This window comes from Acartia tonsa, chromosome 6 (genome assembly GCF_053477335.1).
Source record: "Acartia tonsa isolate MP-2025a chromosome 6, ASM5347733v1, whole genome shotgun sequence".
NCBI lineage: Eukaryota > Metazoa > Arthropoda > Copepoda > Calanoida > Acartiidae > Acartia > Acartia tonsa.
In genome coordinates, this window is record NC_137265.1 from 35,099,109 (window position 1) to 35,113,922 (window position 14,814).

The 14,814-nt window shown below is 33.3% G+C and overlaps 1 protein-coding gene across 1 annotated transcript in view; it reads right to left on the minus strand.

The window, feature by feature from the left end:
- Nf1 (neurofibromin 1) overlaps positions 1 to 11,883 on the minus strand; it is a 66,050-nt gene extending 54,167 nt beyond the window's left edge. Inside the window, exons 1-18 of the mRNA XM_080164507.1 lie at positions 11,707 to 11,883; positions 10,856 to 10,906; positions 10,313 to 10,357; positions 9,714 to 9,804; positions 9,313 to 9,414; positions 8,738 to 8,853; positions 7,903 to 8,079; positions 7,269 to 7,344; positions 6,935 to 6,997; positions 5,954 to 6,119; positions 5,388 to 5,614; positions 4,946 to 5,059; positions 4,355 to 4,488; positions 3,704 to 3,803; positions 3,179 to 3,295; positions 2,712 to 2,787; positions 2,118 to 2,236; positions 1,347 to 1,456 (exon numbers count right to left, since the gene is read on the minus strand). Of these exons, the coding sequence (XP_080020633.1) occupies positions 1,347 to 1,456; positions 2,118 to 2,236; positions 2,712 to 2,787; positions 3,179 to 3,295; positions 3,704 to 3,803; positions 4,355 to 4,488; positions 4,946 to 5,059; positions 5,388 to 5,614; positions 5,954 to 6,119; positions 6,935 to 6,997; positions 7,269 to 7,344; positions 7,903 to 8,079; positions 8,738 to 8,853; positions 9,313 to 9,414; positions 9,714 to 9,804; positions 10,313 to 10,357; positions 10,856 to 10,906; positions 11,707 to 11,753 (1,931 nt within the window). The 5' untranslated portion in view covers positions 11,754 to 11,883. The remainder of the gene's footprint in view (positions 1 to 1,346; positions 1,457 to 2,117; positions 2,237 to 2,711; positions 2,788 to 3,178; positions 3,296 to 3,703; positions 3,804 to 4,354; positions 4,489 to 4,945; positions 5,060 to 5,387; positions 5,615 to 5,953; positions 6,120 to 6,934; positions 6,998 to 7,268; positions 7,345 to 7,902; positions 8,080 to 8,737; positions 8,854 to 9,312; positions 9,415 to 9,713; positions 9,805 to 10,312; positions 10,358 to 10,855; positions 10,907 to 11,706) is intronic.
- Between the last annotated feature and the right edge of the window lie 2,931 nt (positions 11,884 to 14,814).

The following is a 14,814-nucleotide window of genomic DNA, read 5'->3' on the forward strand; positions in this document are numbered from 1 at the left end:
CTTTAACAGACGAGTATTATTTTCCCTAATCTCTAAAACTAAGGGAGTAGCACCCAAAATAAAAGTCCCCCCGCAGGGTTGCTTGTAAGGGGAAAAATTTTTGAAAAAAATAACAGGGTCTCAAATGATTCCAAATTGCCTAATTCGGCGAGAAATGCAATAAAAAAAAATTTTTTGTGGCGGCGGAAAACGGCGGCGGGCGGCGGGAGCGGCGGTTTTGCCGCCGTTTTTTTTAAAGATACCAATAGTTGGGGTAATTAGTGACCCAGCCCAAAAGATTTCATCCAATTATCTCTAAAACTAAGGGAGTAGCATACTGTATTTAAGATATACCTTCATAAACGAGAATTTGAAAAAAATGACTATGTCCCCCCGCAGGGGTGCTTGTAAGGGAAAAAATTTTTGAAAAAAATAACATGGTCTCAAATGCAAAAGGCGAGAAATGCAATAAAAAAATTTTTTTCGTGGCGGCGGAAAACGGCGGCGGGCGGCGGGAGCGGCGGTCCCGCCGCCGTTTTTTTTAAAGATACCAATAGTTGGGGTAATTAGTGACCCAGCCCAAAAGATTTCATCCAATTATCTCTAAAACTAAGGGAGTAGCACCCAAAATAAAAGTCCCCCCGCAGGGTTGCTTGTAAGGGGAAAAATTTTTGAAAAAAATAACAGGGTCTCAAATGATTCCAAATTGCCTAATTCGGCGAGAAATGCAATAAAAAAATTTTTTTGTGGCGGCGGAAAACGGCGGCGGGCGGCGGGAGCGGCGGTTTTGCCGCCGTTTTTTTTAAAGATACCAATAGTTGGGGTAATTAGTGACCCAGCCCAAAAGATTTCATCCAATTATCTCTAAAACTAAGGGAGTAGCATACTGTATTTAAGATATACCTTCATAAACGAGAATTTGAAAAAAATGACTAAGTCCCCCCGCAGGGTTGCTTGTAAGGGGAAAATTTTTTGAAAAAAATAACAGGGTCTCAAATGATTCCAAATTGCCTAATTCGGCGAGAAATGCAATAAAAAAATTTTTTTTGGTGGCGGCGGAAAACGGCGGCGGGCGGCGGGAGCGGCGGTCTCGCCGCCGTTTTTTTTAAAGATACCAATAGTTGGGGTAATTAGTGACCCAGCCCAAAAGATTTCATCCAATTATCTCTAAAACTAAGGGAGTAGCATACTGTATTTAAGATATACCTTCATAAACGAGAATTTGAAAAAAATGACTAAGTCCCCCCGCAGCCAAAATAAAATTGCCGGTATGTCGTGTGACGAGTCACCACATTTCCCCCCCCCCCCCCCCCTTTAACAGACGAGTATTATTTTCCAAAAATTCTTAGAAAAACATTTCTTCTTACCTTAGCAAAAATAGGTTCCTTGAAACAAGGATGTCTCGCATCCATTTGAGTATGTCTGTATAGTTGATTATCTGGTGCTGTATTAGTTTCTGTGATACAGAGAATAATACCTAAATATTTTTATTTGAGTTAGTCTGTATAGTTGATTATCTGGTGCTGTATTAGTTTCTGTTATACAGAGAATAATAGCTAAATATTTATATTTGAGTATGTCTACATAATTGATTATCTAATTGGGTTGTACAAAATAACAGTGTTAGAGGTATCTAGTAATATTTTGGTTTGTCTCATGTTATTTTCTTTTGTTTTTTTAAAGGGGGAGGGGCAAAGTCCCATTTCCAAAATCAAAACTTTTCAATAAATATGCAAGTGATGAGGGGTAGTATCTTAATTTTTTTAATGAGGGTGGGGGGTGGTGGTTAACCCATTCCAACTTCCCTCCCTATTATATCATAGCTAAGGTTATATCCTATTTCTCTCGATAACAGAAGTATATTCAACACAATAACATCTTATTCCTACTATACCGGGGATCTTGAAGAATAAGACAATGTCCGATAAATTGATGTACATCCAATGATGATACACAAAATTAACCCTTTTGTAGAATGAAATTAGTGGTTGAAATGTTTGGACATTAACCTAATGAGCCAAAAAAATTCAACAAAAGCCAACGAATGAATAAAAAACGTTCTTTTAAAACTTTGAAAAGTTGTGTAATAAAGAGCTCAAAGTCCCTTGCCCCCCTGTATACCTCAGACTCTACTATACCTGTGAGGATATATCCCAGAAAGTATTGATGGGCGCCTCGGGGTTCCACAGCTCAATCTTGTCGGGTTCATGCAGCTTAGACAGCGCGTCCATAGCCTCCTGGGCTACGTCCGGCATACCTACACAAATAATAAGCGTTATTTTGCAGGGATTTGAACCTTTAACCTCAATGAACATGATTTTCTTATGTTAAATTGGGATTTTTAAATTTTGCTAGATTAGAAACTTTTATTGTTAAGAATTAAATAAATAATAGTTTAGCACCCAAAACAATTCATTTCCGCTGGATTAAAGACGGTTCTGAGCCTAAAGTAATAATAAATCTTTACTTGAAGCTACAACTATAAAACAAGGGTTTGTCTGTCCGTCGGAAGCTAATTAGATTAATGTTTTCCAATGGTTTTATTATTACTTGCATCTTACACCAGATTATCATGTACTCTAATAAAGTGAAACTTGTATTTGGTAAAATAACAATCCACCCCCCTTTGCATCATCCCATCCCATCCTACTGGATGAACGATAAATGATGTTTATTTTATTATCGTTGACGACAATTTCCCCAATCAAAATATCCCAAATCTATTGTAATACCTGGCTGATAGATTAAAGAAACCAGACCATTCATTAACTCCAAGGTTGAGTGTTGAATTTCATGCCCCGGCTTACCCTAGAAAAAAGAATAATTATGCTCCAGGGATTTAGGGATAAGACGATGTAAGATAAATACAGATATCTTAATTAATATGACAATGGAAGATGAATTCAATAATCTTAAGGGATATCAATGACAATGGATGATGAATTCAGAGCTCTTAAGGGATAAGACAATGATCGATGAAATGTTTTTTTTTTAATTGACAATATTTACAACCTCCACCACTTATACAAACTCTTAAATAAAAAGGGCGTTTAAACACCGTAAAAAGCACTTAACCCGTCATTTTGAATCTATTTCATTTTGATGAGTTAGGATATTGTTAGATTGTAGAATAAACGATTCGATGTCCACACATATTTATAACTTTTAGACAAAGATGGTGCAATTAAAAGATTCATACCTGGCTGTTCAACAGCAGCATAGGGTCCGCATGGATAAGTCTGACCATGCACAATAAAAGATTCTTCTGAAACCCTGTCTCTTCACTGGTTGTTGCCTTGTTAAACTTAACAGCAACCTACAAAAAATAAGTATTACCTATCTTTTTACTAAAAAACTTTAAAAAATAATTCACAAAAAATTAAGTAATACCAATAAAGGCGAAAAATTTAAAAGAAATGTTTTTCAAATTTGCATAGGTATGTTTAAAATAATTTAGATATATAAACAAGTATTTATTTGATTTAAGATAATGTGAACTTAAACAGAGTAACCTAGCTAGGTATATTTCTTAAAATGTTTTTTCATAAAAAAAAACCTACTTTTTAAAATACTTCAGAATTTTCTATGATTAGTGTTTATTGAAAAAAATTCCATTACGTAAGACAACCAAAATAAAGAATAGGTACCTATGTTGTAATGATTTGGCCTGGAAAAGAAAAAAAAAACATAAAAATCCTCAAATCATTTTATCACGTGACATTACCTTTTTTCCAAAGTCAATGCTGGGAATCATTTTTACAGGTTGATGGTTGATATAAATTCCCTGTGTCACAACTCGTGTCAACGTCTCGGTAAACATGGCCCTGGAAAGAAATATGTTAATTAATATCTCTTAAATTGTTAAAAGTTTGTTATAATTTTCATGAATTGCCTCTTACATTTGGATATTATAGTCCTTGGTTTCTGTAGGTAATATAAACCAAAGTAACAGGATTTTGTCTTCCTTTTTGTGTCTTTAGTAAAACGTCGATAAGTTATTTTTCAGGAAATTTTAAAATTGGCTGTAGGCTGTTAAATGTCAACCAAAAAATAATAAACCAGCCATTCAACAAAATATTTTCTTTGTTTTAAATATTTAAATATAAGACTAACTAACTTGCAACATAGAACGCCAAGGAATTTTAAGGGATAAGACAATTGAGAAAAATTTTATATATCCTATTATTCCTCAATGATGATAATAAAAAAATTACCCCTTTTGTAGATTGTATTATCTTTTGAAAAGCTTAGGCACTGCTAATTTTGAACCAAGCAATCAAAATTTAAATTAAGTACCAAGTTTTTAAGGAAATAAATAAGATATTATTTATATTACAGTCCAATATCCCCTCCCTCCCTTCCTCTGTGGTCATACCTGAGTTCTCCAGATTTGCTGTAGAGCATGTCAATCTGTGGCCACCATGCCAGCCTGGTCTGGGTGATGATTCTGTACAGCGCGGATACCAGCACATGGTGATACAGACTCGGAGAGGCCGTGTTCAAACATACCTGAATAAAATTAGAAATAGATTTTCTAATCCTATGTACGAAAGTAATGAAATATTATAATATCTTAAGAAATGGAATATTAAAAGGTTTTTCTCCAAAAATCTTATAAAAAGATATTGTTGCCTATATTTTTAATCATGTAGGTATAAATAATACTTTGTTTAGATAGATAATTTGAAGTAGAAAACGTTATTTTTGTCTAAAGTTTTATATCTCGGAAATTGCTGATAAGAATTGGTTTTACTTTTCAGCGAAGTTTTAAATATGTTTGGGGCTAGTTTTAGGCTATTTTTCCGACCTCCTATGCCTTCTCCTAGATTCTAGAGGTGAATCAACTACTTATTTAAAAACTACCTTAATATATTTATCTTTACAATTTTATTTATTACCTACTGTCCTAGCTAGGCTAAACTGGACCTATCAAACTACTACTCAAAGCGGTTAAACTTTTCTTTACCTTAAGTGTATCATTATTATGCGGATTTATTCTGAAGTTTGCCAGGAAACAATCAATCATGAGGTCCACATCTTCCTTCAGGTAAACTCCACCACGGGAAAAAGGTTTCTCAGTCTAAAAAATAAAAGCTTCATTATAGACTGACCGATAGATATAAGGTAGTCCTAATTTAAAGTAATAAGACGTGTGTCTGTCTGTAGCTAAGGATCTCGACCAACAACCATATGGGTTTTACGCTGCAGCAGATGAAGATGCAGAGAAGGGCCATAATTAATAATATCTTAAGAGGGGGGAGGGGGATGTGCCTCGAACCTCTCAAGAAAATCACAACTCGAAAAAGTATATTAAATAAAAAGTTAAAGGTCGACTTGCAACCCTACTCTCTATCCCTTTCCAGAAGTGCCTTTAATGCCACTATTTTCTACACAAGATAAAAACCCACCTTAAACAAAAGATTTTTGAGATCATGTATGACCGTCTGCACGAGGCTGAAGATAACATTGGTGCTGTCCAACACGTTGATGTATGTGGCCGCCTTGCACAGCCGCACACACGTGATCGCCCCCGCTTCAATGTTGGACTTGTTGGAGGAGCCGTGCTGCTGAAGAGACTTCTTGATCGCGTCGATGAAGGCCTTCTTCTTTAGGTGCCGCGGGCTACATGGTGCTCCTAAAATTTATTATTTTGATACAAAAAAAACTCTCTGTACCAAAGGATTTCGCTGAACTAAAATGGTTCTCTTTTACAATTTAGCTTTTCAAAGGTCCTGGAAAGGTGTATTAGTATTTTGGGGAGGGTACTAAAACCCTAAGAAAAAAATTGCGGGCTATATGGCGCTCCTACAATCAAAAATACAACCTTTATGTTAAAACTATTGAACTTGCCACTAGATGTGAAGGGGAGATTATTACCCAATACTTTTTTCTAAATTGAAAATTATTACTCTTCTCCAGAATCCTGGTTTTTCTGAAGTGTGTCCAGATATATTACATAGTAACATAATTATACCTGAATCTGCATTATTAATCTCCTCCAGGATCCTGGGTGTCAGGATTAATAGCATCATCTGTAGGGGCCAGATGGCGTGCCTGTGTTTGTTGCGAGTCTCTGCAAAGTTATCCAGCAGATCAAAGAAAGTTTCACAACACTTGGTCAACTCTTCGTTTTGATTTTTCTGTAAATTTTCAAATACATTTATTACCAATTAATATTTTTTTTCATATTGGTTTATTTATTCACATTGGATTGCAAATAATATTGGTATCCAAAGTTCTATAAACATGGTAGATACCTCTTTTATATAACTTTGGGTTTTTAAATATTATACCTTCATTGGTTGGTTAAATCCGACAATGTTCGAATTTTTTCAACCAACAATCTTAATATACAGAAGGGATAATTTTGTATATTATCAATGGGTATGAATATTCACTGTCTTATCCTTTAAGACCCATTCAAAGGGGGGAGGCGAAAGTGACACTTTTTGAAACAAAAACTAAAAGTCAACAAAGGAACTCAACTAAAAAAAGAGTTACAGGTCTGATATTTTGCATGGCAGTTGCTTTATAGGGGTTAAATATGGAACTGTAAAGAAACGGCGGCGCAACCGCCAAAAACCGCCGTTTCCCGCCGAAATTTTTTTGCCTTTTCTCGGCGGTTTTCGGCGGTTGCGACGCCGTTTCTTCACAGTTCCATATTGTACCCCTATAAAGCAACTGCCATGCAAAATGTCAGACCTGTAACTCTTTTTTTAGTTGAGTTCCTTTAACTTTTAGTTTTAGTTTCAAAAAGTGTCACTTTCACCCCCCCACCCCCCTTTTAGGCTTTACTAAACTACTTCATTCACTGCTTTACAATTGTATGCTTTTCGATACTTCGAGGACAAGATAGTGCAATAAAAGTGTTGGTTGTCTGTAATAATAAGCTTTTTGTAAATGACTGTCAAAAATCCAGTAAATAAATGTAAATCCAGTAAATAAATGTATTTTCCTGCAGGTCAATAAATTCGTTGGGATATGTGTCCATCCAGTTCCAGATAGCTTTCTCCAAACTCTGGACAGGTAATCACAACATTATATAAAGTTTAATAAGGAAATTTTCGATGCAATAGAAAGTTGAGAGCATAGGTATTAGCTTTACAATAACAATTTAAAATTCATTGAATGTTAAGTCTAAACTACTACTAATGAAGTAATATAAATGGTTGAATGGTTTGTGTAATAGTAACTGTAGACTGTTAAACTGTAGATAACATACGATAAAACCACAATTATAGTGTATCTGTGCTACAAATGTTACCACGATAACATTGTGATTAACATGCCTGCATTAAGATAAGGTGGGCACTCTTCTTTAGGTTTCTAAACTTGGCAATCACTTCTGTCAACAACCGTGTCAACCTACGTAGATAGGTAATTTCAAATATCTTTTATACAAAGTAGAACGATGTCTATCTGTACTTAGAAGCTTAAGATCTCGGTAACCACTGAACAAATAGGAGGGAATATACCTACTGAAGGAATATCTAATTGTGTGAGTGTTTAACTTTTCCTTTTATAAAATCTGTTTTAAAAAGAAAAAATCTAATACAGATTTGATAATTCTCTTTCTGCTATCAATATTGGAGCATTGTTTTCATAAAAATTGTAAATACCTAGTAATGTTAAGGACTGAATTTAAAAATAACATATGACTTAAAAACTCAATGTCTAGTAAAACATGATTAATAAGTAGTTATTTATAGCATCGTATTATAGACAGCTTTCCATGGATATTTAAAAAAAATACGATTTTTATTTCCATATTCGTGTAAATTTTTTTGTAATATGATACTAGAAACGATTTTCAGTAGGTATAGCTGAAAACCAATTCTAATCCAGCGGATATTAATCGGTTTCGAAGCCATACCTACCTACTTGAAAAGTTATTATACTTTTAGTTTTAAATTATCTCGATACCTGGCAATATCAAGATTGATATGTTGGATGAGTTCAATGTCCGTGTGATCTGTCTGCTCCTCGTTGGCCACGGACAACTCCTGCAGCCGCCCCGAGATGCGCGAGAACACGGCGTTGAAGTTGTTCACCGACAGAGCAAACAGCACCTTGGACGCGATGGATTTCAGCTGATCCCGTCCTGTTGTTGACACGGTGTTTATTTAGGCCAAGCGTCATATTGCATATATATGGAACGAACTGCCAAATCATATAAAAATGCTGCCTAAACTGTCATCATTCAAGAAAAGAGTTGCTGAATATTTAGCCAACCAAAACTGATGACTGCTGCCCAGTAAACCTCTTATTATAGCCCTATGTTTGGGCTCTCAAGAGTATTATCAACATAAACATAAACAACATAAACATATGAATGATGAGGGGATATTAGACTTATAAATATACTAGTACCAAAAGTTTCAAAAACACATTGTCTCATTAAAAAGTTTGGAGACTAGGTATTATTAAATCTTCTTTCGTTGGTACAAACTAGAGGTATACAAACTTTTCAATCAATAGTATAAATCTACAAAAGTGGTAATTTTGTTTATCATTGGGTAAATACAACCATGCAAAGCCAAGAAACTAAAACTTCAATGTAAAGAGATAAAAGCCATGACATGAAGTTTTTCTAAATAAATTTTAGGTTAAGATAAGGAAAAAACTAATAATTGAAGAAACTAAAGTAGTTGACTATTGGCATTCAATGATGTGTATGTGCATTTAAATCACTAAAACAGCATTAATGATTGGTTCAAATTTTGTAAGAAAACGTAGAAAGCGCAAAATAATAAACGTCCCTGTTTCAGAGTAATTTGATGGTAGGTCGCGGCCAGGCTCCAGAAATTGACAGATTTCTCGCAACAGAAGTTTCACGTTCATAGCCTCGTCGTAGCGGGTTGTGGTATCCCCCGCCTTAACATAATAAACAAATTAATAATTACAATATTTTGTCCAAAAGCACATAACATGTCCAAGAAGAGTAAAGGATTACCATACACAATTAGCATAGGACAAAAAAAATGGTTTAACAGACGGGCAAAGTGAGATATAAAGCATATTTCTTTTGTTGCATGACCGACAGACGGACGGATCAAATAAATTTATACTGGATGTTCATTGTTCTTTGGTACAGGTCAAATTCATCAAAGATTTTAGCTGTCCATCTTTAATGGCAGCTGAAAAATGAACGTTGCCCCCATTCTGAATAATGGAACAAACATTGAATCTACTTTGCATATTACTCTTAGGAATTGGACATACCCTGGTTATAAAGTTGCTTTGCTACTATTATACCTGCGAGGAGAGACATTTCTCCAGGGTGTCACTGTCGAGGATAATGATATAGAGTAGCTGTGCTACTAATGATAATACCTGCGAGGAGAGACATTTCTCCAGGGTGTCGAGGACAATGAGCAGAGAGTCGTAGTAGTCACGCTCAAACTCCGCATGGTTCAACCGGAACTCGTTGATTTTCTACAAAATATAATTTTTAGATCCATTGTCCCATCCTTATATCCTTGGAAAATAACACAAATATTAAAAAAAAAAGTCATGATGATAATGGGTTCGTATTAAACAATATTGAGAAAAAAGGATTCTATTTTCTTCTATGACAGACGCTTAATATTATTGACAAAAGGAATAAACAAACAGGCAACTTAAAGTTTTCAAGATAAAGGTAGTTTAGATAATTTTAAAAAATTAAATCAAATTATATAGAATACCTATAGGTAGGTATATTACAATGATTATAAAAAAATATTTATTGATACCTGTAAAATTTTTGTTAATCCAGAAATAACCAGGGAAAATTTGTATTTGGAAATCTGGATCAGCGAATCCTTGTTCTGCTGAACGTTGATCCTAAACAGGAAAAATTTAAGGAGGCGTCAGATAAAATTATTACATTAGGTTAGAATGTGTTTATGTCCTAGGCTATTGATATAAAAGAAAATTATTTAGATAATATAGGTAAGTAGGTATTGCGGATGGTTGTTGTTTTATACAAGTTTGGTGTCTGAATTTTTTGCCAATAAATGAACGAAATCAAAATTTAATCGAGTTGGTAGTTCCTAATTAAAACTCAAAATGTTCTTCTTGTCTGTTTATTCAATTTCCCATAATTAGGACAATTTACCCTGGGATATAGAGATAGGACAATAGATAATAACTTAATATTTCCTCATATAACAAATAGTGCCTTTAGTAGATTGAAATTTTAGGGAAAGAATATTTTACTCTTTCTATTAGTAAAAACTGCCTAATTTATTATCTTATGTTTTTACTACTACTAAAGGCAGAATTTCGTTTATAACACTCGGAGGGAAAGATCAACTTATCGTTTATTGTCCTCTCCCTCCCTGCAATTTACCATATTCGAGATTGACAGCCTTCCAATGAAGACTCATAACCATGTCTAAAAAAACATAGTATCAATTTTCCAGGGAGGGAGAGGAGACCCATGGTTAAATTAATCTACAGCCCTATCTCCCCCACAACTGTGTTGAACTGTCCGAGCCAGCATGAAAATTGGGAAAAGGATTATTTTACCGTCCTTAGCCATATCCCTGCTTTAAACTTACTTATAGGGACAAAATTATTAGGTAGATTTGTGTTTAATTCAGGAAGGAGGGGAAATATTAGGGTATAAATTATATTGACCCCTTCAAGTTTAAAAACAAGTTCTGTACAACCGTAGGCTAAAAACTTTTGGGATTTAGGTTGATTTAGAATTGGTTTCTACATAGTAACAGTGTCCAAATGTTCCCACCAAAATTTTTAACATTAACAACAGGTAGTTAAGTTTGTTTGTCATAAATTGAGGGTACAATAACTACTCGTTTAGTGTCCCAACCCCACCATTTATTTTTTATTCAGGTGACCCAACAAAACTAATAAAGAATATTTCAATTACCTTGAATGGTGAGGTTGAGGTCCTGTCCGACATGGTAACTGCTCCTCAAACCTATTAACAAGAATTATATTAGGTTATCATAATTAACTAGGTAAAAATTGCTACAAAATAAATGCATTTTTAAACATCTAACATTTTTTTATTAAATAAATAAAAGGACATGAAACAAGTAAAGAAATTCATGTAATATTTTTAATGGTAAAACTTTATGTCAAATGCAAAATATTTCAGTAATGGCAGGACATTATGAATTGGGCTTTTCAGAGACATTAGCCCTAAAGGCTAGAGGCGCAACTAGAAGTAATTTAACAATGTCAAATCTATCTATTTGCAAGTTTAGAAGTAACAAAAGATCTATTAAAACAGATGAGGTTTGTAGATATTATTCCATATGATATACTACTAAAGGTTTTGTTAAAAGTGTTTAGTTTCATAATAATAATATAGATTTATATTTTAAAAAATCATATTAGCTAGCTTTAATTCAGCTTTTTATATACAATTATTGATTTTACATATCAAAATGTATAAAGCAATGATTATCACTTCATTATCACTATTAGAACGTAAACCAGAATATAATGAAATGTTTGAATAATTAGTGAGTCATCCTAAAAATAAATGATTAATTTTACGTCATTCGACATTCTTTCTTAAAATTAATGCGTTAATAAATTTATAAGAAAGGCTTAAAATAATACCTAACCAAATATAATTTATTTATAATAAGAAACATAACTTTAAAATACCAATTCAGAACTTAAATACCTACCCCAAAAATATATTTTTCCAATTAAACTTGCTGTATATTTATATATTTTATTTTATTTATAAGAAAAAATTTATCTTACCTTGTTATTTGGGCAGAAACCCATTCAACGGGTTTTTGAGTGGCCATTTAACGGCTCTGTATTTAAATTCTCCGGCGGTTTAATATCCCGCCGTTGCTTTGTAAGAAGATCTTACTACTATGCCCTTAAGCAGCCGTTTATGTCAAAAATCACATTTTTAAAAATATTATTCATTTTTAAATTAATCTATAGTGAAAATTATGATTATTAACTTAATATGCAGTTAATGCAATAACAAATTCTCATATCAAATTGGTATTAACATTTTCAATATTGTGATAATTTTTTTTCACTTTAAATTAATCTCATTTCAACAACATTTTATCACTTTTTTCATTCATTATTCTCTGTATAAAACAAACAAAAACTTCTTTTTTCGCCTCCTTTCCCAAGAGCATCTCTTTTACAGCCCCCTTTACGTTTTTACAGAGCGTATTTTCACAATCACCCACTCTTTTTATCATTCAAATAATTTCTCTCTCTCCCCGAGTTTGGAGGCTGATGCGCACTGTGTTATAATGAATGCCGCGTCACATGTTGTGGGATGAATCATAATAAATAAGAATTTAGAGCGAAGACGACATTTGTGAGTGATAAGGAATTTTAAGACTATAAGAATAGAATGGATATAGCATTTTACAATACATGATACTATGACAAGGGAAAAATTGTTTCCAATATGGACATCACTTATTGATCAGTTCGTTCATCACAGCAGGAGAGGAGGGGATGGGGGAGATCGTTATTTTAGCCAGCTATACGTTTAACTTTATTAGAATACATGATAATCTGATGTAAGATCCAGGTAATAAAAATCTATTGGAATTTTAGATAATAAGGAAAATTGATAATTTATAATTTCTTGGCTCTATAATTAGAGACAGTCCTCATAGCGAATAGCCCTTATAGATGAATTGGACATGTTAGAATAGTCCCATCGATTTCAAACTTGGCAAGATGATTCCTGTAACCTAGTTAGATGCAATTCAATCACCGTACCAACTCTGGAAATCCTGTATATGTATTTCAGACGTGATGTTTTTTGGACTTTTTAAATGCGAAGCTTTTCTATAATTAGGGTCGGTCCGTCCGTCCGTACGTCCGTCCGTAACGGATAGCTTTTGTTGTTGTTGTTAATTTAGGCATGTTAGAATTGTCCAATCGATTTCAAATTTTGCATGGTGATTCCTTTAATAGTTAGGTACGATATAGAGAGCGTAGCAACTCTATAATCATCATCAAAATGTCCGTACGTCCATTTTAAACATGTTGATTTTTTTTACTTTTTTTAACAACAAATTTTTATGTGATCTAATCATCCGATTGATCTGATTTTTGGTATATTGATTCCTGGGACAACAAAGTATAATGTAATAAGCGAAGCAACTCTATAATCAAGTCCTAAAAATGTAAGTATGTCCATAAACATTATCCTGAATCAAGCAGTTTTTTAACAAATTTACTTACAATTTTGCTTTGACTCTTATAGATTTATATTATGATTGTTCAGTTCTGACACTATATAAGTGTTAATGTCCGTTTGTCCTACTGTTTCAGTGCTTCGCTTTTATGGATGTTGTCATCCTTGTTAAATAATGATTTTCGGAAATAGAAGAGGGCATTATAAATATAATTTTACAAGCGAAGCATCTCTATTTCTAAGCAGGGACACTGAAAATGTAATTTTGTAACAAAGGGGAAAAAAAGTAGGTTGCGGGTAATCCGTAAAAGTTGTGAGTTTTAAGATACAAACAGTAGTAGAACTTAAAAAAATTTGTCTTTAGTTCTTTTCAATAGGAAATACACATATTTAGTGAATATTATCGCTCTGCTACTATTTTTAAGCCTGAAAACACACACCTTTATGGATTTTACCCGCAACCTACTTTTCCTTTTATATACATTTTGTTTGGTAGTATTCTGCTTATAAATTTCCTACATTCTATAAGTTTCAATTATCGTTATTCTTATGTTTTTAGAGCTTCACTTTTATGGATGAGGTCATCATTATTTATTATCGCTTTTGTGTAATGTTTCAACTTTCAACGACATATATTATATTATTATACTCAATGCAATTCACAATTATGCAATAATGAAAATTTAACACCAGCTTTTGAATATTTATTTCATTATACAAGTTTATTTCATTTTGTTGTACAGTGTTCTGAGGATTTTATAATCATTTATTTTTTAAATTTTAATTTCATCTAGTGTATATTTTGTAGTGAGTAAGTGAGGGGACAATGGGCAATTAATTCAATTTTAGAGTTTTCGCGAAAGACCATGAAATCAAGGTTAATCCAGAAAATTTGAAGGGAATTGTAAAGGGTGTGTTATTAAATTTAGAAAACTATTAAATAAGAAAAAAAGTTCTAAGAAAAAAGCATTCATTTGAAAATTAGATTACCAGTATATCAGACTGATGAAACCATTCTGTAATTAATTCTCCCTGGAACTTGTTCAACCTATATTCCTACATTTTAAATGCCACTATATACAAAAATTAAATTTAGGTTGTTAGAATAGGGTTCTTAGATTGTTTATTAGACAAATATCACAATAAAGTTTTTCTCTATGAAATGATATTTTTTGGAGAAAATTTCATTTAAAACAAGTCATGTCATAACAAACTCTTTTGTCTGCTATATTCAAAACTAACTTAGTGAGTTAGCGGCATTTGATGCGCTAATACCCAAACTCAGTCAGAAACTGCAAAATTCTTACACATTCCCTTTAAGACAATACCCAAAGTCTGAGACTCCTAAGAATTAAATATTCGATCCATTGATGATTGTCCCCTCCCTTACTCCCTTATATTTTGTCTGATAAACAACATTTACTTAACCTAACCAAGGAGAAGCAACAAAATTATGTTCCTTTTCAAAGTCTAATTGTGGTCTAAATGCAATATGAGAGAAACTTGTTATAGCATTTTACCTAATACATAAGAAAGACGACCTTCAAGAGTTAGGTCTTTAATTTATACTTTAATATTTAAGACTACCTCATCTTATGTGGAAGATAAATATATGAAGCTATATTGTGTTGTCTCTCCCCCCCCCCCCCCTCCATCATCTCCCCTACCTACCCAATAGATGGTCTGTG